Consider the following 21604-nt stretch of genomic DNA (forward strand, 5'->3'; position numbering starts at 1 on the left):
TCTACTCTCAGTCCCTCCCAATCTTTCCCAAAAGTCACTCCTTTCTACCTCCCCATTTCCCACATTTCCTAGTGGAAGATCTCTGCCCATGGCACAGAAGTAGAACTCAATGATCTGCAAGATTCCTTCCAACCCAAACCACTCCATGATCCCACGTTCTCTACAATTATTCATTCCCCAGTGACCACCACTCACTTCTGAGCTGGGAGAGTTGGGGTTGAGCTCAGCTTTTGCAGCGTTCACCTCGTTGCGACGAACTTCAATCACCTTCTTCATCACCTTCAGCTCGCTGGGGTGAGGGGTGGCTCGGCGCTGCAGACCCTGCCAGAGTGAAAACGTCAGCAAGGGGATGATTCCTGCCCTGGCAGGACGTGCCAGGCCTGGGGAATGAACCTCTGCAGGTAACTAACACCTTTATCAGAGAGCCAGAGCCTCCAGGGGGTGAGAATAACACATTATGTTCCAGGTCTTGCAGAGCCTGGAGGTAGGAAGGGGAAAGAATCAAGGTAGGGAATACTCAGAGCTCTCTCTGGACATCATTCTGCTCTCCAGGTGATAGAGGGTTTGGGAAGAATGATGGAGATGGGGAGTTTAAAATGGTGTTTCAGGCTTAGTAAATGAAAAAGTGTTAACACAGGAAGTCTTCCAGAACACAGGTGAGAGATCTTCCTAATTCCTCTGGAGTTATTAAATAAATCTGCCAAAACCAAATGCACCAAAATTGGTGCTGCTTAGAGAGTTCCAGCCCAGGTAAAGAGTCAAGAAAACCAGGATTATAAAATTAATAACAGTGTTAAAAACAATTTTAAAAACCCCAAACCTCCAAATTGCAGGAACTCACACACACTGCCACAAACACCATTCATTAGAATGATTCAGATCTCAAGAATGGCTTCCCAAAAAATGAAAAGGAAAGAAATCCTGCAGGAGACTGAAAACTTTTCTCTTGGCCTTTGCATCTGCACTGAAAGTGCAAAGATCTCTTGCAGGTTTTGAGTTTATAATGTTTAATATTTATTTTACTAACTAACTTAGTGTATTTCCTTTACTAACAAGACACTCCACAGCACTAGAGGGATGGGGATGGCCTGGACAGCCTTTCCCCAGGATGGGGATGAGCTAAAATCCCCTCCTGACAGTGCTGTGTCAGGATTTCTGGACATTTTGAGTTCTCCCTGGGCACGTTAGCATCACAGCTCCACTCCCACAGAACCTCAAAATACGAGGGAATTCATTCCTGCTTGGCTCCTCAGGGCACCAAAAGCCCTTCAGACTGCAAAAAATCTCTCACATGGTGAAACATGAACACCACAGTGATGTCCCTGAGCTTCCCCAGGGAGCCAAAAAGCCTCCAGGAGCTCCTTACTCGTCTCTCAGCTCCATTCTCCTCGTCATCATCTCCTTTAGGTTCATCCAGGAACTGGATCACGCTGACTCTGTTCAGGTTGGTGTCTGTCCAGCTCTCATCCACGCTGTTCTGCAGGAGGTTCTCTGGGGAGGAAGAGAAAACAGTGGGAGATCATTTCAGGAATAACAGGGTTGTAGACTTAGATGGAAGTTCTCATCCCATCAGGGCGCTTCTGTTGTTTTGCCTGTGGCATCAGAGGCCTGGAGGACAAAGGCTGTGGCCTCAGCATCCTGTCACCTTCTGTACATCTCCCACCAGATCTCCAGCAGCCTCTACAGAAGTCTGATGCTTCAATTCTAGCAGTTCTTACCCAAGGAGTAAGGAAAAAAGGTAGAATTAAGGCAGGAATGCTGTGGTGACAGGACAATGAAAATTAACTGCTTGGTCAGTAGATCCAAGCAGAACACTCCAAGATGAGGCTGCAGCTTCCTGATCACCTGGCAGAGAAGCAATTCCTCAGTTTTAACAGTCACTGCATGGGAAAAGTGTCCCTTTCTGCTACAGGAATCACAGTAAGTGACAACCCAACCCAGAAGAGGAGTGCTTGTGATGCAGACTCTTACCCAGGCTGGGAGAGGGTTGCTGGGGGAGCAGGTAGCAAGTGAGAACCTTTTCTCCTGTCTTTTCATCATCCTCTGTCTGGAACTTCAGCATGGGCTGGGACTGGTTTTCTGCCAGCCACAGGGCTTTCAGGTTGAGATTTGTCAGAGCAAAGGGCAAGTGCTGCAGCCTGCAAAAGAGAAGAATAACTGTTTGTTTAATTTCCCTGGTCTGGAAGGAGCTTCAGACTGTCCCAACTGAATGGAGAGGGACAGAGCCAAGCTGCTGTGGATCCCTCAGTCCTGCACCACTGGAAAAGATGATTTGTCCATGGTCTGGAAAAATCTCACGAGTCTTCAGCAGGTGACAACTCCCTCCAACAGTGTGCAGGGGCTTGGAAACAGAAAAATGATATTTTCACAGGCTGATGTGTATAGCATTCCCTAGAGAAGCTCTGGTCAGCTTCCAACTGCCCCCAAAAATACCAACCCCAGGACTACAGGACCTTTCAGAACAGCTCCCAAGCTGAACAAAGCCTTGGCATTGACCACCTGAGGAAAAATGACACAAAACCTGCAGGAAGGGGAGTAAACCAGTGACCAGGGATGTTCCCAGTCTCTATTTCACACGTGACAAAATGCCCTCACACTTCTGCATTATCTCCACCCTGTGTTTAGGTGACACAAAGAAAGGCTTCAGAGGCAAAGCTCAAACCCTCAGCAACCAGCCTGAGCTTCTCCACGTCACAAATCCCGAGATCCACACAGATCCAGCACCTCCCTCCCTTCCTGCTGTACCTTCCTGTGTATCTCACCTGTTCCCAGCCACATCCAGGACGTGGAGCTCAGTGGTGTTGGCCAGCTCGGGGGGCAGCAGGGCCAGGCGGTTGTCCCTCAGGGACAGGACACTGAGGTTGGCACAGCCTCCAATCTCTGCTGGCAGAGCTGTCAGCCTGTTCCGGTCCACATTCAGGTTTGTCAGCTTGGCCAGCTTGCCAAGGGATTTGGGCAAGGCCTGGGAAAGGATTGAGTCAGTGGTTTCAAGTGGAAAGAGCAGCACAGGTAAAAGGAACAAAGCTCTCAGTGTGGGGAATAAGCTGCCTTCTGACCCAACAGACACATTTGGGATAATGCTCATCAGAACATCTTTGGGAAAAGTTTTTCCCTCAGGCTCACAGACTGATCCATGCCAACTTTTCCCCTCAACACAAATCCAGCATCAAGACCTTCCTTCTGTTGATCTCCCCATTCCCAATCGTTGTGTTTTGCCAGTCAAATCACAGGCAGTTTGAAGCTTTGCCAGTCAAGTCACAGGCAGTTTGGAGCAGGGCTATTTTCAATCCCACTATCCAGTCTGGAGCAGGGCTATTTTCAATCCCACTGTCCAGTCTGGAGCAGGGCTATTTTCAATCCCACTATCCCAAGTGCAGTCCTGCACTCATCAGCCTGGATGGGCTATGGGATGGGCAATCCCAGCATCCCAGAGAATCCCAGAGAATCCCAGAGAATGTTTTAGGGGAAAAAAAATCAGTGAGAGAAAAAAAAAAAATCAGTGAGCTTCCAAACATCTGTGAACTTGGTGAAACTCTGTCTGGAAGCAGCTGGAGCACGTTCAGGAATTCAGCTAGGAGGGCAGAAGGTGAGGAAGGGATCCCTGGCTGTGAACTCACCGTCAGCATGTTCTCAGTCAGGATGAGCTCAGACAGGTTTTCACAGTCCCCAATCGATTCTGTCACGTCTGTCAGCCGGTTCTGGTCCACCTTGAGGATGGAGAGCTGCTTCAGCTGACCTGGCCAGGGTGACAAGTTAGGTGTGAGCTGTGCCAGGGAGAAGGATGGTGTTCTGCACACCCACCTGGCTGTGATCCCATCGAGGATCACACAACCCAACCACACAGGCTCTGCCTTTCCTCCCACCAGGACTATTCACAGACCTCTTGCCTGATGCAGGAGCAGCACCTGAATTTGTTTGCAGAGTTCTGCTCACCTCTACCACCCCATAACCCCTAATTCTTTGTTACTCTCTTTCCTGAAGCTCCCCCAGTGAGCCTGATGCAGCAGCAGCACCCGAATTTGTTTGCAGAGTTCTGCTCACCTCTACCACCCCATAACCCCTAATTCTTTGTCACCCTCTTCCCTAAAGCTCCCCCAGTGAAATCCTACAGTGAAATCCCACAACACTCACCGATGCCATCAGGAATGCATTCCAGCAGGTTCTGGGACAGCAGCAAGTCTGTCAGTGCCACCAGCCCACTGACCTCGTTGGGCAACTGCTCCAGCTTGTTCTCAGACACATCCAGGCACACCAGGCGGCGCAGGTTGCCCAGCTCCTGGATCAGAGAGGAGACCCCATGGCTCGAGGGGAAAAAGGGGGAATTTGGGGCAAGGAAAAGTGGGGAATTTGGGAAAGGGGGGAATTTGGGGCAGGGGAAAAGGAGTGAATTTGGGAAAGGGGGGAATTTGGGGCAGGGGAAAAGGGGGGAATTTGGGGCAGGTGAAAAGGAGTGAATTTGGGGCAAGGGAAAAAGCGTGAATTTGGGGCAAGGAAAAGGGGGGAATTTGGGGCAGGGGAAAAGGGTGAATTTGGGGCAGGGGAAAAGGGGGGAATTTGGGGCAGGGGAAAAGGGGGGAATTTGGGGCAGAGGAAAAAGGGGTGAATTTGGGGCAGAGGAAAAAGCGTGAATTTGGGAAAGGGGAAAAGGGGTGAATTTGGGGCAGGGGAAAAAGAGGTGAATTTGGGGCAGGGGAAAAGGGGTGAGTTTGGGCTGAACACTCACTGGAGGCAGGGCTGAGAGCTGATTCCTGTCCAGCCAAAGCTCACGCAGGTTTGGGAGAGCACCAAGAGTGTCTGGCTGTAGGAGACAGGATGAAGTGATGATATCAATTTCTCCACGGGGAAAAAACCGCTTGAGGATGCTGCAAACACACCACTCTGCAAAGCCAGGCACTCTCACACCTCCCAGGAACATCCACGGGTCATTACAAACTCCCACATGAGTTTGGGAATGTCTGGGATGGTTGCAGGAGGTTCAATGTGAAACACAGAAGGCAACAGCAGCACTGTGCCAGCAGGAAAGGCAAGAATTAAACCTGCAGCACAATTCTGATGGAGAGCAGGTGAAGGAATTGGGGTAAAAGGGGCTCAGGGGGAATTTCTTGATTTTTACAACTCCCTGGCAGGAGGATGGAGCCAGGTGAGGGTCAGGCTGTGCTCTCAGGGAATAGACAAAGGCAAATGGCCTCAAGTTGTTTTATTTCTTTGCATTTCTAGCTTGGATATTGGGAAAATTCCTTCCCAGAAAGGGCTGTGGAGTCCTGGCACAGCTGCCCTGGGCAGTGGTGGAATCCCCATCCCTGGGGAGATGTAACACCATGTGGATGTGGCATTTGGGGACATGGATTAGTGCTGGGGAAGCAGTTAGACTCAATGGTGTCAGATGGTTTTTTTCCAACCTAAATGATTCCATGATTCTAGGGGGTTGGAAATTCTGGCCTTGCAGAAAAAATGCACCTTCCCTCCTCTCAGACATGAAAATAAACATTTGGCTACCACTGGCCAACTCAACACCAGCATCAGTGACAGACACACATTCACACCCCACAACCCCACCAGAAAATCAGCATTTGGGTTTGGATTTTTGGAGTTACAGTGGAGCATTGCCTCTCAATTTCAATGAGTTTCTGCCAAAACCCACTCCAGAACACGATGAATAAGATCCAGCAATAGCTTAATCCACTTATTACAGAACATCACTGGGTGTCCCCAACATCCAGACAACCTGAATTCTGAGACTGTGCCCATAATGAGCCCCACACTGGGCTACCCTCACTGCCATGGACAACACAGAATTGGCCCAACAATCTGTGGGGAGGAAATAATTTCAGGAAGGAGAAAAGCAAGAAGCTGGATGAGAAGGAAAACAGCTGGGGGCAGTGCAGGATAGGGAAGGGAAGCACCACAGTCTTGCTGGAGAGGAAAGATTTTTGGCAGCCAGACAGGAAGAATTACCATCCCAGAGCCTGGAAAGGGCAGAGCAAGTGGTGTGTGAGGCCAGCAGGAAATAATAACACACATGAAGAGAAAATTCATCTGGGGATGATGACTGGGAATGATGATCAGAATCTCCCCCAAATAACCTGAGGGGTCGATTTCTTTGCATTTCAGGTGCAAACTCACTGGTTTGCACTGAGATGCAGGACTTGCCCCTTACCAACCACCCAAATTCCCTCCCCACCAGCCCTCACCTACCAGCACTTCCAGGTCATTGCCACCGAGATCCAACTGCTCTAACTTGACAAGGAAGGAGAGTGAACTGCCAGGCACAGGGGACAGAGAGACAAAACGAGAAATAAAAGAGGGGAAGGTTAGCATCTGGGACACACACATCACACAAATCCCATCATTTCTGAAACTCCCAAAGCAGGTGGGGCAATCCTGATCTTTCTCACTCTGAGTCCAACAGTTTATGGAGCTGGTCCTTTCACCCATCCTGGGAAATTGGGTTCAGGAGCACCAGCAGTGCCACTGCAGCCAGTTCTACTGGTACCAGTTTGCCTTTTCACCCTCCCACCATAACATAATCTTTGATTAAAAATAGAAAAAGGTGATCAGCCCCACCTTCCCACCACTGCCTGTTTCACAGCAAGGACAGGGACCTGGGCACGACTGACAGGCAACAGGAAGGACTCAGCAGAGGACAAGACATGTCTGGGGGGCAAGGGGAGCACAGCTGCAGGGAACAGGGAGGAATGACAAACTCAGCAGCCTCAGTTTCCCCAGATGGGATTGCTCATGCTGCTGCAGAGGAAGGGAAGGCAACAGCAGCCTGATGTGCCAGGAGAGATCACAACACAGAGATGGAAGCTCACTATGGAGACACTGCACAGGACCCACAGCCTTTCACAGATTTTCATTTTCATTTTCAAGCAAGTCCAAGTGCTTGCTGGTCCTCACAGCTGAGTGTGACCCATCAGCTCCAACTCCACCTCTCCAAAGGAGGATTGTTGCCCTTCACTGTGTGCCAGGGTGGAGCTGCCAGCCTTGCCCACTCCCCTGGAAGGGAACAACTTTATTCTCCTCTTAAAGAACTCTCCCAATACAGAAATCCCTGTATTTCTCTGGAAACAGCTCCACCTCTCAGTGTCACCCAAGCCAACGCTGTTTGGGGCTGCAATAAAAGGGAGATATCTTGCCTGGGCCAGGCTGTAAAAACATTTGGGTTATGCACGAAAATTAATTTCCCACTGCATGCAGCAGTGGATTTTGAGACAAACTCCAGCAAAGGTTGATCAACAGCTTCATCCAAAGGATCCTGCTGCACAGCACTCCTTCACCACGAATGCACCTCAACTCTGAGCCCTCTGAAGGTGAAGCAGCCTCGACTGTTCCTCTACACTTTCACAGCCTGAATTCCCAAAATAGGAACGAGTGAGCTGTGGAATCCATACTGACATATGACATCTGGGAAAAAAAAGGTCTCAATCCAGATCACTCTCCACTATTCCATAAGAATAAATGAGAGCTGCTCTTCCCAAATCTCCCATCTGCAGGGGAGAGGTGAGGGGTGATCACCAGCTGGACAAACTGAACCATTTCAGAACTCAAGTTGGTGTCAGAAGACTGACCAATGAAATGGAATTTTGGCAAGCAAAGGTCACTGCAAGCTGGATCTTTCAGGAAGCTCAAAAGCAAAAAAATACCATAAGGACAGTGATGTGTTATGCTGTCCTAAATTCTGAGTTGAAACCCACTTACCCACCAGGCTCAGGAACCTCAGAAACAAAGCATCAGCCTTTTTGTGCTTTAAGGTCTTTTTGGCAAGGTCACCTGGTCTCATTTAGAGCTGTTCTTGGGCACAATGTGCAGCCAGGATAAGTCCCAGAGCCTCAGGCAGAGAACTCAACAGCACAACTGAAATTGTTCTGGTTCTGTGATCTCCTGTTTGACTGACAGATCTGATCAGAATTGCCTTAACCTTCAAGATCCATTTTCTACTTTTGGAAATCATCCCAAAATAGGATTTGGGGAAGTGGGGAAAGGTGAAAAGAAGCTGGATCTGTATTGCAGGATGAATATCAAGCCTGGATTAACCTCCCAGTGAAAACCACCAAAACCTCATATAAACTACAAATATCCTGCTGGATATCTGATATCTACCAAAGGGCAACCTGGATCTGCCAAAGGGCAACCTGGATCTGCCAAAGGGCAACCTGGATCTGCCAAAGGGCAACCTGGACCTGCCAAAGGGCAACCTGGACCTACCAAAGGGCAACCTGGGAGTGCTGGCCATGAGAAATCTCCATCAAAATCCAAGGGGTTTGTCACAGACTGAATTCTCAAGACTCCAGAGACACTTTGCTGGTTCTGAGATGGTGAAAAGCCTATCTTCAGTGTGGTTTGACAGCCCAATATTTGGGATGTAGCTCCTGCACCTCCCTGCTGCCATGGTGTGAGCCAACAGTGGTTCCTGCCTGTAGGAACACCAAGCCACAGGAACAGACAGCAGAGGAACCCAAAACCAGGACCCAAACTCCTCCTGCTTGCCAGTTCTCAGCTCAGAATAAGTGCTCAAGGCCAAAGTGGATGAGGTTTGGAGCAACCTGGTCTAGAGAAAGATGTCCTTCTCATGACAATGGGCTGAACATGATGAGCTTTAAGGCTCCTTCCAACCCAAACCATGCTGGGGTTCTGTGATAAGCATATTTTAGCTCTCATATTGTCCCCTGGGGTGACATTCCACATGGGACCATCTCAATTAGCCCCTTCCTGTCACCTTTCTGTGACAGGGACACAGAAAAGATCTGCTGGCATCAGGCAAGGTGGTGATATGACTCTGATCTGTGCCTCTACAGGGTGTAACCATGGGGGGGAAAAGTGTCAGCAGAGAAAAATGCCAGCAGACAAGCTGAATTCCTGCCAGGACAGGTGACAACAGCTGCAGGTGTCACACCTTTACTGAGGAGCTTATGTGGCCCCAAAACTCACTGCTGTTCTAAAAGGAGTCAGGAAAAATCCCTTCCAGTGATGTCCAAGGAATGCTGGGGGAATCATCAGTGGGATGGATAAGCAGGCAGGAAACAAGCTGACAGTTCTATGAGAAGGATATTTTAGCTCTCATATTGTCCCCTGGGGTGACATTCCACATGGGACCATCTCAATTAGCCCCTTCCTGTCACCTTTCTGTGACAGGGTCACAGGAAAGATCTGCTGGCATCAGGCAAGGTGGTGATATGACTCTGATCTGTGCCTCTACAGGGTGTAACCATGGGGGGAAAAAGTGCCAGCAGAGAAAAATGCCAGCAGACAAGCTGAATTCCTGCCAGGAACAGTTAGAGAGCTCTGAGGACAGGTGACAACAGCTGCAGGTGTCACACCTTTACTGAGGAGCTCAAAACACAGCTCTGTTCTGTTTTTGTCAGGAAAAATCCCTTCCAGTGATGTCCAATCATCAGTGGGATGGATAAGCAGGCAGGAAACAAGCTGACAGAGCTGATGCAGGGTAGAAAACTCAACAAAACTCTGATGGGCCAAAGCAGAAAGTTCAAACTGGTTAGTTCTCCATGTCCATCTATCTGAGAGGATTATCTCCACCAATCTTATTCCCTACCAGGAACTCACCCCTATCCCTGACTCCAAGAAGTGGAACAACACTTACCTTCTTCTCCCTTGCTGGCTTTATGTTTTGCCTGCTGCAGGGAAGGCAGTTATCCCACCCAGAACAAGCAGGAGGGATGTCCAACAAAACAGATGGCAGAAGCAAAATGTCCCCTCAGCTGTGTCCTGCTGCTCTTCAAGTCCTGAACCTCGCTGTGCACAGAGCTCCTCCTACATCCCCATCCACACAGATTTCTCTTTTTTTCTAAAAAAATCCATTGTCTGCTCCACTTCTCCAGGAAAAATGGTTCTCACTCTTTCAAGTGGTTTTTTTTGGGAACTTTGTCTATTGAAAATCAGTCCTTAACACAGAGGCTGAGTAAGGCTCTGAAAATCCTCTGCTGCTCTCCTGCCCTGCACCATCCTCTCCCTGCTAGCCCAAATTTAGGGAAATCCAGCAAGATGCAGCCTGTTGATGCCCAGCCTGAGCCCTCCCAAGCCAAGTGAGGGTCCCTGAGGAACTAGGATGAGGCAGGAGACTCCTACAGCCCCCCAGCCAGACACTCACGTGGGGAGAGTCTTTAGCAGGTTCTCACGCAGCTCCAAAGTCACCAGGTTTGCCAAACTGCAAGAGAAAAAAAGGGAGCAAGAGAGCCAGGTTCACTGGACAGGGCTTCAGGGGTGTGAGGAGCTGCTCACCTCCCTTCCCCTGGGAACCACCCCTGGGTGATGCAGGAATTGTGCACAGGATGGCTGAAGTGGGGGAAACAAAAACGGCACATGTGGAAATGGCTTTGGTGGAGGTGAGAGCTTGCTGCAAGTCACAAGGAACAACACTGTGCCCACACTGAGGACGAGGAACACGCTGTCACAACAGGACTGTGTGCCCAGAAAGGTGAAATCCCTCATGTGTGGAGAGGTCAATCCCATGGGAGAGGCATTGCACCCCATGGGGTCGTTTGCCAGCAGCATAAATCATTCCAACACCATCAGGTAGCCCAAAACTGCTTGGAAAGGTAAAAATGGGCACTCAGAGCACAGGGAAAATGGGATTGGAGAAGATTGGGATCAATCCTTGCTGTGCCACAAAGCACAGGTGGGATCAGGACAGGAATCTTTGCAGAAAGGTGTTTTAACAAACCAAGGCTCAGAGGTGTTTGTGCAGCACTGTCAGCATCAATGGCTCGTCCCTGCAGGTGCTGCCACTGTCCCCAACCCCACCAGCAGGGTGTCCCCATGCCAGTCCCCTCCCTGCTGCCAGGACAGGGCCATACTCACTTCCCAATGTCACTGGGGAGGCTCTGCAGGGACACATCGTTCAAGGCCAAGTGGCCCAAGCTCCTGAGCTGGGTGAAGCCCTCAGGAAGTCTGTGAGAACATGAACAAAACTCCATTAATCCTGTGTGCAAAGCACAGAATCCCTCAAAAAATATCAATCCTTCCAAAGCCAGTTTTATCCCAATTGGCATCAACATGTGGAAAGGAGAATAGGAAGCATCAGTGACCCATGGCTGCTGATCCAGGACAAGTTCTGTATTCAACATCACCTGGACAGGTTTGCAAACTCAGCTCTGCAGTGCTTGGGAGCACAAATCCCAAATTAAATCATGCCATGGGGTTGTTAACACTTGGAAAAAGGGGAGATCCCAATTATTGAAGCACCCAGCAAAGGATAGCTCTGCAGATGACACTGCAGCATTCCCCAGGACCAGGAATATGTGACAGAATAGGGAAAACCCTGAAAGAAAAAACAACTTTGCTGCCACAGGCAGCCTGTGGAGCTCCCCTAGCCACTCATCTGAACCCTGAACCAGAAAAAGACTGAAAAATAGTGCCACAGTGACTGAAAACATGATTCACCAAGGCAGGGAAACCACACTGAATTCCAACATTTTGTATTAAAAGCTCCAGAGTACTGAAAAATAAACCAAAGATTCCTGCTCAGGCACAGCTCTGGGCACTGAGGTAACAGGGAAACAACCAAACACAGGTTCAAAGGATGATTGTCCTCAGTTTTGAACAAGAGAAAGGTGGAAAATGGGGCAAAAAGGGCTGAGAGCCAAGCCCAAAAGGCACTCTGGTGGGCAGAGGATGGCATGCATCCATCTTTTTCTTCTCTGCAGCACAAGCCCACATCCATCCTGGTTTGTGATCACAGCAAAGGGAGCAAAAAAATCACTGCAAGAGGACCAAAGTGTTCATAATTTCCAGCCACAGGTCCTACTGAGGATGGAGCAAACCCAGCATTCCACCTGCCAGGAGAGCAGCTCTGGCAGAGGCAGGACAATGCCAGGTTTTGGCTTCACAGGGAGATAATCACAAGAGGAAGATCAGAGAAATCCAGGGAGAGTTGGAACTTCAGTTTTTCTTCTCAGCTGGACTAGTGAGTTGGATATGCCTTCCTACCTGGAGAGAGGATTCCCACTGAAGTCTGCGATTTCCAGGGATTTGCAGAATTTGATGCTCTCGGGAATTTCTGGAATGTCTGGAGGGGAAAAAAACCCAAAAAACCAGGTGGAAGAACAAAAGAGATGTGAGAAAATGAGACATAACAAAACAACCCCAGCTGGGGAACCCCAAGGGATCACTCCACAGGGGTGTGGGAATTTTTTTCTCCCCAAAAAATGAGGGCACAGGGAGCATTTTGGGTTTGGGATTTCTCCTGCCCACCTCCAGCCTTACCATTACGGGAGATATCCAGCTCCACCAGCTGCATGAAGTTGGCCACCTCAGGGGGAAGCCTCTGGATCTCATTGTCACTCAGGCCCAGCTTGCGCAGGTTCAGGAGCCTGAAGAAAGGCTGTGACACAAGTGACACAAACTGGGTGAGCAGCAGTTCTGGAGGAAAAGCATCTCCTCACATCAGGAGAAGTTCCTGAGACTCCTGCCTGCTCCCACAACCTCCATCCCAGCCACTGGGTGGATCAGAAATCCCATGAAGGGCGATGAGGGTGAAAGAAAAAAAAGGGATTAATGAGTTTTGCTTGATCATTCTTTCATCACTGCTTTCCTCCCTCCCATGTAGGATCCAAACCAGACATTCCTCATTTCCTAAAATGTTCATCTGAAATCCCCCAGCATGGGGAAGTCACTTTAGAACAGATTCCAGCAGCTGTCAGAAGAGCCAAAAGAGGAGAAACAGCAGGAGACTCGCAGCCCAAAGTGCTGCACACATCTGCTGGACAGATGTTTGGTCACCAGGACATCAGTGGCGTGTCACCACCCCGTCAGGGGACAGCGTTTGTGCCAAAAAAAAGGTGAAGGTGACAAGTCAGTTCAACCCCAAGTCACAGAGAAATAGAGAGGGAAAGAGAATTCTTCCCTAGGAACATCACAGCCATAGGAAAGGTGAGTGGAAAGGATTCTCAGCAAGTTTTTCACACATTAGGAAATTTAGGATTTCCTAAATTCCTACATCAGCTGCAAATGGTAAATTCCAGGAATCATCAATCACATTCCTCCAAACCCCAATGAGTTTACTAAACACAATGTATTGTAATTATCAGTTACATATATATATATATAAAAAATACATACATATATAAAAATTATCAGTTATATAAATATATACATATATATAAATATATACATATATAAAAATATATTCATATATATAAATTATCAGTTATATAAATATATACATATATATAAATATATACATATATAAAAATTATCAGTTATATATATATACATATATAAAAATATATACATATATAAATTATCAGTTATATATATACATATATAAATATATACATATATATAAATATATACATATATATAAATTATCAGTTATATATATTTACACATATATATAAATATACACATTTTTATAAATATTCCAGCTGATTCTAAGCACTGCCAGAGGTCAAATCCTGGACAGGATGGAGTGTTTGCTGCATTTCCTGGATTGTTTCAGTGTTGGGAACAACAAATAAAAATCCAGAGCTGCTGCAGAAAATGTTAAGAAGTGACCAAAAAAACCTCAGGTCTGTGCAGTGATTAAATTATTATTAAATTATTATTAAATTATTAAGTTATGTCACCCTGAGTTTGTCCTCAGCAGAGGCAGGGAGAGCACAGCAGCACAGGAGAGGTGATTTTGGGATCGTTCAGAGGTTGCAGAATGAATTCCCACAAAAAAACCCCCCAAAAAACCCCAAAATCTGTGATTTTCACCCCAAAAAGGTCCCAAACCACCTATCTGGCTGACCTTCTATTGGTTTTCCACTCCTGACACCCAAAAACCCCCAAAAAACTCCCAAAAAATCCCAAAATCTGTGGTTTTCACTCCAGAAAGTCAGTTTTTCCACTCCTGACACCCCAAACCCCCCAAAAAACCTCAAATCACCCCAAAATCTCTGTTTTTTCACCCCAGAAAGTCAGTTTTTCCACTCCTGACACCCAAAAACCCCCCAAAAATCCAAAATCTGTGGTTTTTTCACCCCAAAAAGGTCCCAAACCACCTGATCTGATTTTTTTTCTACTATTTTTTCCACTCCTGACACCCAAAAACCCCCAAAAATCCTCCCAAAAAATCCCAAATCACCCCAAAATCTCTGTTTTTTCACCCCAGAAAGTCAGTTTTTCCACTCCTGACACCCAAAAATCCCCCAAAAATCACCCCAAAATCTGTATTTTTCACCCCAAAAAGGTCCCAAACCACCTGATCTGATTTTTTTTTCTACTCTTTTTTTCACTCCTGACACCCAAAAACTCCCAAAAAAACCCCAAAACCACCTCAAAATCCCCCAAAAAACCCCAAAAACACCTCAAAATCCCCCAAAAACCCCAAAAACACCTCAAAATCCTCCCAAACAATCCCAAATCACCCCAAAATCTCTATTTTTCACCCCAAAAAGGTCCCAAACCACCTGATCTGGCTGATTTTTTTTTCTACTATTTTTTCCACTCCTGACACCCAAAACCCCCAAAAATCCTCCCAAAAAATCCCAAAATCTCTGTTTTTCACCCCAAAAAGTCAGTTTTTCCACTCCTGACACCCAAAACCCCCCAAAAATCCCCAAATCACCCCAAAATCTGTATTTTTCACCCCAAAAAGGTCCCAAACCACCTGATCTGACTGATTTTTTTTCTACTATTTTTTCCACTCCTGACACCCAAAAACTCCCCAAAACCCCCAAAAAAACCTCAAAATCCCCAAAAAACCCCAAAACCACCTCAAAATCCCCCAAAAAACCCCAAAAACACCTCAAAATCCTCCCAAAAAATCCCAAATCACCCCAAAATCTCTATTTTTCACCCCAAAAAGGTCCCAAACCACCTGATCTGACTGATCTTCTCCTATTGGTTTTCCACTCCTGACACCCAAAAACCCCCAAAAAATCCCAAATCACCCCAAAATCTCTGTTTTTTCACCCCAAAAAGTCAGTTTTTCCACTCCTGACACCCAAAAATCCCCCCAAAAAACTCCAAAAATCCCAAAACCTCTGATTTTCCTACTCCTTTTCCACTCCTGACACCCAAAAACCCCCAAAAATCCTCCCAAAAATCCCAAATCCCCCCAAAATCTCTATTTTTCACCCCAAAAAGGTCCCAAACCACCTGATCTGATTTTTTTCTACAAATTTTTCCACTCCTGACACCCAAAATCCCCCAAAAAACCCCCAAAACCACCTCAAAATCCCCCAAAAAACAATTCCCACTTCTGATGTCCTAAATGAACACAACAATTACCATTTAACGAGTAAATAAATAAAAATAAATCACTTTTCCCACCAGCTCTCCTTAATTCCGTTTATCTAACTCAAACCAGCTCGGTTTGGCATGAGATAAACAGAATTAAAACTAGAAATGATGAAACAGAATTAATAAATAATTAGGAAAAAGGGGAAGTGGGTGAAAATCGAGATGACAGCAAAGGTTAAGAGAGTTGATTTGCTATTGTTTTCCTAAAGTTTTCCTCCTAATTTTAGAATTTATAGGAAATTCCAGGCGAGATGTGGAGATGAGGTTGGAAAAGAACCACAAAGGTTGAGCAGCAGGAGAATTTTTAGGGGTTCAGGTGGCTTCAGAATATGTATTTCCACTTGAAATGTGTATTTATAGTTAATATTATAAAGAAATAGTGTAAATAAAAGAATATTTGGAGTGAATGGGAATAAATCCAGGCTTGATGGATGTGGTGGAGCAGCTTCTGGTTGCTTTTTTTTATCTTAAAAATAAAAATTAAAAAGGTTTTTAAACACCCTTAGGGTAGCCAGAGTTGGGCAGAACTACTCTGAATAAAATATTTTATATATATATAATATATATATATATATAAAATAAAAATAAAACTAAAAAATAAAACTTCAGCTTCTTTTTTCCTCTTAAAAATAAAATTAAAAATGTTTTTAAACACCCCTAGCATGGGTAAAACTCACGTGCAGAACTACTCTGAATAAAATATTTTATATATATATATATAAAATAAAAATAAAACTAAAAATAAAACTTCAGCTTCTTTTTTTCCTCTTAAAAATAAAATTAAAAAGGTTTTTAAACACCTCTAGTGTAGCCAGAGTTGGGCAAAACTCACATGCAGAACTACTATATAAAATAAAATATTTTATATATATTATATATATATATATAAAATAAAAATAAAACTAAAAATAAAACTATTTCAGCTTTTTTTCTCTTAAAAATAAAATTAAAAATGTTTTTAAACACCCCTAGCATGGGCACAACCCACGTGCAGAACTACTCTGAATAAAATATTTTATATATATAATATATATATATATATAAAAATAAAAATAAAACTAAAAATAAAACTTCAGCTGCTTTTTTTTCTTAAAAAGAAAATTATAAAGGTTTTTAAACACCTCTAGCATGGGTAAAACTCACATGCAGAACTACTCTGAATAAAATATTTTATATATATAATATATATATATATATAAAATAAAAATAAAACTAAAAATAAAACTTCAGCTGCTTTTTTTCTCTTAAAAAGAAAATTAAAAAGGTTTTTAAACACCCCTAGCATGGGTAAAACCCACGTGCAGAACTACTCTGAATAAAATATTTTATATATATAATATATATATATATATATTATATATATATATAAAATAAAAATAAAACTAAAAATAAAACTTCAGCTGCTTTTTTTCTCTTAAAAATAAAATTAAAAAGGTTTTTAAACACCTCTAGCATGGGTAAAACTCACGTGCAGAACTACTCTGAATAAAATATTTGGATGTTGACAAAAAATAAAACTATTTCATCTTTTTTTTCACTTAAAAATAAAATTAAAAAGGTTTTTAAACACCTCTAGGGTAGCCAGAGCTGGGCAGAACTACTCTGAATAAAATATTTGGATGGTGACAAAAAATAAAACTAAAAATAAAACTTCAGCTGCTTTTTTTTCTCTTAAAAATAAAATTAAAAAGGTTTTTAACACCTCTAGTGTAGCCAGAGCTGGGAATTGAAGTTTTGGGGAAACTCGAATTCCAGCATAGAATTCATTCATGTAATTATATAATTCATATATAATGAATTCTAGATGAATAATTAGAATTCATATAATTCAGATATAATTCATATATAATTCATATATGATGAAATAGAATTCATTTTATAATTCATATATAATGAAATATAATTCATATATAATTCATATATAATGAAATAGAATTAATTTTACAATTCATATATAATTCATTATATAATTCATTTTGTAATTCATATATAGTGAAATATATAATTCATTTTATAATTCATATATAATTCATTTTATAATGAAATATATAATTCATTATATAATTCATTTTATAATTCATATATAATGAAATAGAATTCATTATATAATTAATATATAATATATAATTCATATATAATGAAATATAATTCATTATATAATTCATATATAATTCATATAAAATTCATATATAATTCATTATATAATGAAATATATAATTCATTTTATAATTCATATATAATGAAATATAATTCATTTTATAATTCATATATCATGAAATATAATTCATTTTATAATTCATATATAATGAAATAGAATTCATTATATAATTCATATATAATGAAATATATAATTCATATATAATTCATATAAAATTCATATAAAATTCATTATATAATTCATATATAATGAAATATAATTCATTTTATAATTCATATATATTAATATATAATTCATTTTATAATTCATATATAATTCATATAAAATGAAATATAATTCATTATATAATTAATATATAATTCATTTTATAATTCATATATAATTAATATATAATGAAATATAATTCATTTTATAATTAATATATAATTAATATATAATAATATTAATTATATATAATATTAATTATAGATAATATTAATTATAATATTAATTATATATATAATTCATTAATTAATTATATATAATTATATTAATTAATTAATTAATATATAATTCATATATAATTCATATATAATTCACATATAATTCATCTATACTGAAATATAATTCATTTTATTTTTGGGAAATAAAGATGGCAAGAGGAAGTGACCAAAAGCTGCAAAAGCTGTTTCTGACATGAATTTCTATTTCATTTCCAGCTCAGTGTTCTGTGAATTGAGGATTTTAGCCCCAAGGAGATTCACTTGTGGCACTGGAAATGAGAAATAATTAATATAAAAATTGGAACTGAACTTGTAATTATCCCTTTTGCTAATCAAAGTTGAATTCCCAGAGCTGAAAAAGGAAATCCTTGGATTTAGCAGCACATTGAGTGTCTTCAGGAAGGAGAAATTCCCTCAACTTCAGGGTTTTCTGATTTATCAAATAAAATTTATAAAATAAAATTGATAAAATAAAATTTATAAAATAAAATTATAAAATAAAATAAAATTATAAAATAAATTTGTAAAATAAAATTATAAAATAAAATAAAATTATAAAATAAAATTATTAAATAAAATTATAAAATAAAATAAAAATATAAAATAAATTTGTAAAATAAAATTATAAAATAGAATTATAAAATAAAATAGAATTATAAAATAAATGTTATAAAATAAATTTATAAAATAAATTAAAAATATAAAATAAAACTATAAAATAAAATTATAAAATAAAATAAAATTATAAAATAAAATAAAAATATAAAATAAATTTATAACATAAATTTATAAAATAAAATAAATTTATAAAATAAAATAAAATTATAAAATAAAATTATAAAATAAAATAGAATTATAAAATAAATGTTATAAAATAAATTTATAAAATAAAATAAAATTATAAAATAAAATAAAATTATAAAATAAAATTATAAAATAAAATTATAAAATAAAAAAAATAAAAAATAAATTTGTAAAATAAAATTATAAAATAAATTTATAAAATACATTTATAAAATAAATCAATAAAATAAAATTATAAAATAAATTTATAAAATAAAATAAAACTATAAAATAAATCTATAAAATAAAATAAATTTATAAAATAAATTTATAAAATAAAATATAAAATAAAATAAATTTATAAAATAAAATTATAAAATAAAATAAATTTATAAAATAAATCTATAAAATAAATGCTATAAAATAAATTTATAAAATAAAATAAATTTATAAAATAAATTTATAAAATAAAATAAAATCAAATAATAAAATAAACCACCACCAAATCTGCCTGACTCAGACCCTTCAGTATCCAAAGTGAACTCAGAGTAGATAAAAAAATACAAGTTTTAAGAAGAAAAAAAATAAATAAAAGGTAAATCCAATCTCTCCCTGTTTCCTGACAGCCCAGAAGCCTAAAAACCACCCAGAGCAGCACAGAAAAATGAGAATTCCAGATCAGCATGGAAATATTCCAGCAGGTGGGAATCTGACAGCTCAGAGTGTGATGGAAGTGATCATTAACAAAAAAAAATTAAATTAAATTAAATTAAAAATATTAAATTAAATAGAAAAAATTAAATTAAATTTATTAAAAATATTAAATATTAAAAAGATTAAATTAAATAAAAAGATTAAATTAAATAAAAGATTAAATTAAATATATTAAATATATTAAATTTATTAAAAATATTAAATATTAAAAATATTAAATTAAATAAAAGATTAAATTAAATATATTAAATATATTAAATATATTAAATATTAAATATTAAAAGATTAAATTAAATAAAAAGATTAAATTAAATATATTAAAATATTAAATCTATTAAATCTATTAAATATTTAATCTTTTTATTTCATTTAATCTTTTTATTAAATTTAATATTTTTAATATTTAATTAAATATATTAAAATATTAAATCTATTAAATCTATTAAATATTTAATCTTTTATTTCATTTAATCTTTTTATTAAATTTAATATTTTTAATATTTAATTAAATATATTAAAATATTAAATCTATTAAATCTATTAAATATTAAAAATATTAAATGAAATAAAAAGATTAAATTAAATATATTAAAATATTAAATCTATTAAATCTATTAAATATTAAATATTAAAAATTAAAAATATTAAATGAAATAAAAGATTAAATTAAATAAATTAAATATATTAAATATTAAATATTAAAAAATTAAACTAAATAAAAATATTAAATTAACTATATTAAAATATTAAAAATTAAATATTTAAAATATTAAATTAAATAAAAAATATTAAATATTAGGGGTACCAATTGAACAGCAGTTGGGTGCAACTGGGGGGTAAAAACCTCTGCAAATCAGGGAGAATTTCAAAGCTATTCACTGCAAACAATGGGAATATTCAGCAAAACACTGAATTTAACTAAAATTCAGAGACATAAAACTCTTCCAACACCCAGAGCAAAGCAAAACTGAAAATCTATTAAATAGTCATTAATTGCTGACAGGAATAAAGTGCTTATAAAGAGTCAAAACGTCAAAAAACCTCCACAAAATTACAATATTTGAGAGAAAAAAAAAGGCAAAAAGCTGTGAAAATCCAGGCAGGTTTTCAGGTGGAACATCCAACCTCAGCAACCTCACAAAATTACAATATTTGAGAAAAAAAAAAGGCAGAAAAGCTGTGAAAATCCAGGCAGGTTTTCACTTGGAACATCCAACCTCAGCAGCCCCACAAAATTACAATATTTGAGAAAAAAAAAGGCAAAAAGCTGTGAAAATCCAGGCAGGTTTTCAGGTGGAACATCCAACCTCAGCAGCCCCACAAAATTACAATATTTCCCAAAAAAAAAGGCAGAAAAGCTGTGAAAATCCAGGAACATCCAACCTCAAACCCTTGAGAACCAAACAACACATTCAAGGGGATTTTTACTAAATTCTGAAACCAAATTCTGTCACTTCAACATTTAAAAAAAAAATCAAAATGCAACCTAAACCCACAGATTTTTCGGTCTTTTCATTTTTCCACATTATAATTGTCATAAAATGTGTTTTTTTTTCCCTTTCAACTGGAGAATGTAGAAAGCTGGTAGTGAGTTTTCAGTGCTGAACTCTGTTTTAAATAAAAATTACGTGATGGAAGTTTGGGATGACAAATTCCAGGAGGGTTTGGGGTAGGAAGGGACCTTCAAGGCCACCAAATGGGGACATTTTCCACCAGAGCTGGCTGCTCTGGTCTTGAAAAATTCCAGGAATTAGTTATTCACAGCTTTTCTGGGCAACCTGAGCCAAGCTGATGAAAGAAAAACCACCCAGCGGTCAACAGCAAGATCACAACAGTGACAAAAACCAAAACTGTCCCCAAAATGTCCCCATCCAAGTGACATTTTGACCTCACGAGTGGTGAGGTTCAGCCCTGCCTGAGGAACATTTCCCACCCAGCAAAATGCTGTTGGCTTTGGGGTTAACCAGAGAAACAGTGACAGGATCAGCAAATTTTTTTTGGGGGGAACGAGACTCACAAGGGGAGCAGCGAACAGCCTCACCTTGGCAGGTTCACCTGGGCAGCCCAGAGCCTCAGGAACCTGGTGGGATTCTCATGGAGAACATCATCCTCCACGATGATACCAAAATAATCTGTGTTTTTAGAGCTGCTCAGCCAGCAAGAGGCACGAGAAAAGTCCCTGAACCTCGGGGGAGCTCAGGGAGCACGAGGTGTGTCACTA

General features: G+C 39.9%; 1 protein-coding gene across 35 annotated transcripts in view; it reads right to left on the reverse strand.

The window, feature by feature from the left end:
- SCRIB (scribble planar cell polarity protein) overlaps positions 1-21604 on the reverse strand; it is a 107349-nt gene that overhangs the window by 68863 nt on the left and 16882 nt on the right. For all 35 annotated transcript variants that reach the window (XM_085053786.1, XM_085053792.1, XM_085053794.1 and 32 more), the window contains exons 2-13: positions 12223-12340; positions 11947-12025; positions 10819-10908; positions 10109-10165; positions 6196-6259; positions 4724-4798; positions 4132-4276; positions 3618-3736; positions 2763-2962; positions 1972-2138; positions 1367-1491; positions 196-321 (exon numbers count right to left, since the gene is read on the reverse strand). In XM_085053786.1, coding sequence (XP_084909912.1) covers positions 196-321; positions 1367-1491; positions 1972-2138; positions 2763-2962; positions 3618-3736; positions 4132-4276; positions 4724-4798; positions 6196-6259; positions 10109-10165; positions 10819-10908; positions 11947-12025; positions 12223-12340 — 1365 coding nt within the window. The remainder of the gene's footprint in view (positions 1-195; positions 322-1366; positions 1492-1971; positions 2139-2762; positions 2963-3617; positions 3737-4131; positions 4277-4723; positions 4799-6195; positions 6260-10108; positions 10166-10818; positions 10909-11946; positions 12026-12222; positions 12341-21604) is intronic.

The sequence above is a fragment of the Lichenostomus cassidix genome, chromosome 2, assembly GCF_008360975.1.
Source record: "Lichenostomus cassidix isolate B80296 chromosome 2, HeHo_3.0, whole genome shotgun sequence".
Taxonomy (NCBI): domain Eukaryota; kingdom Metazoa; phylum Chordata; class Aves; order Passeriformes; family Meliphagidae; genus Lichenostomus; species Lichenostomus cassidix.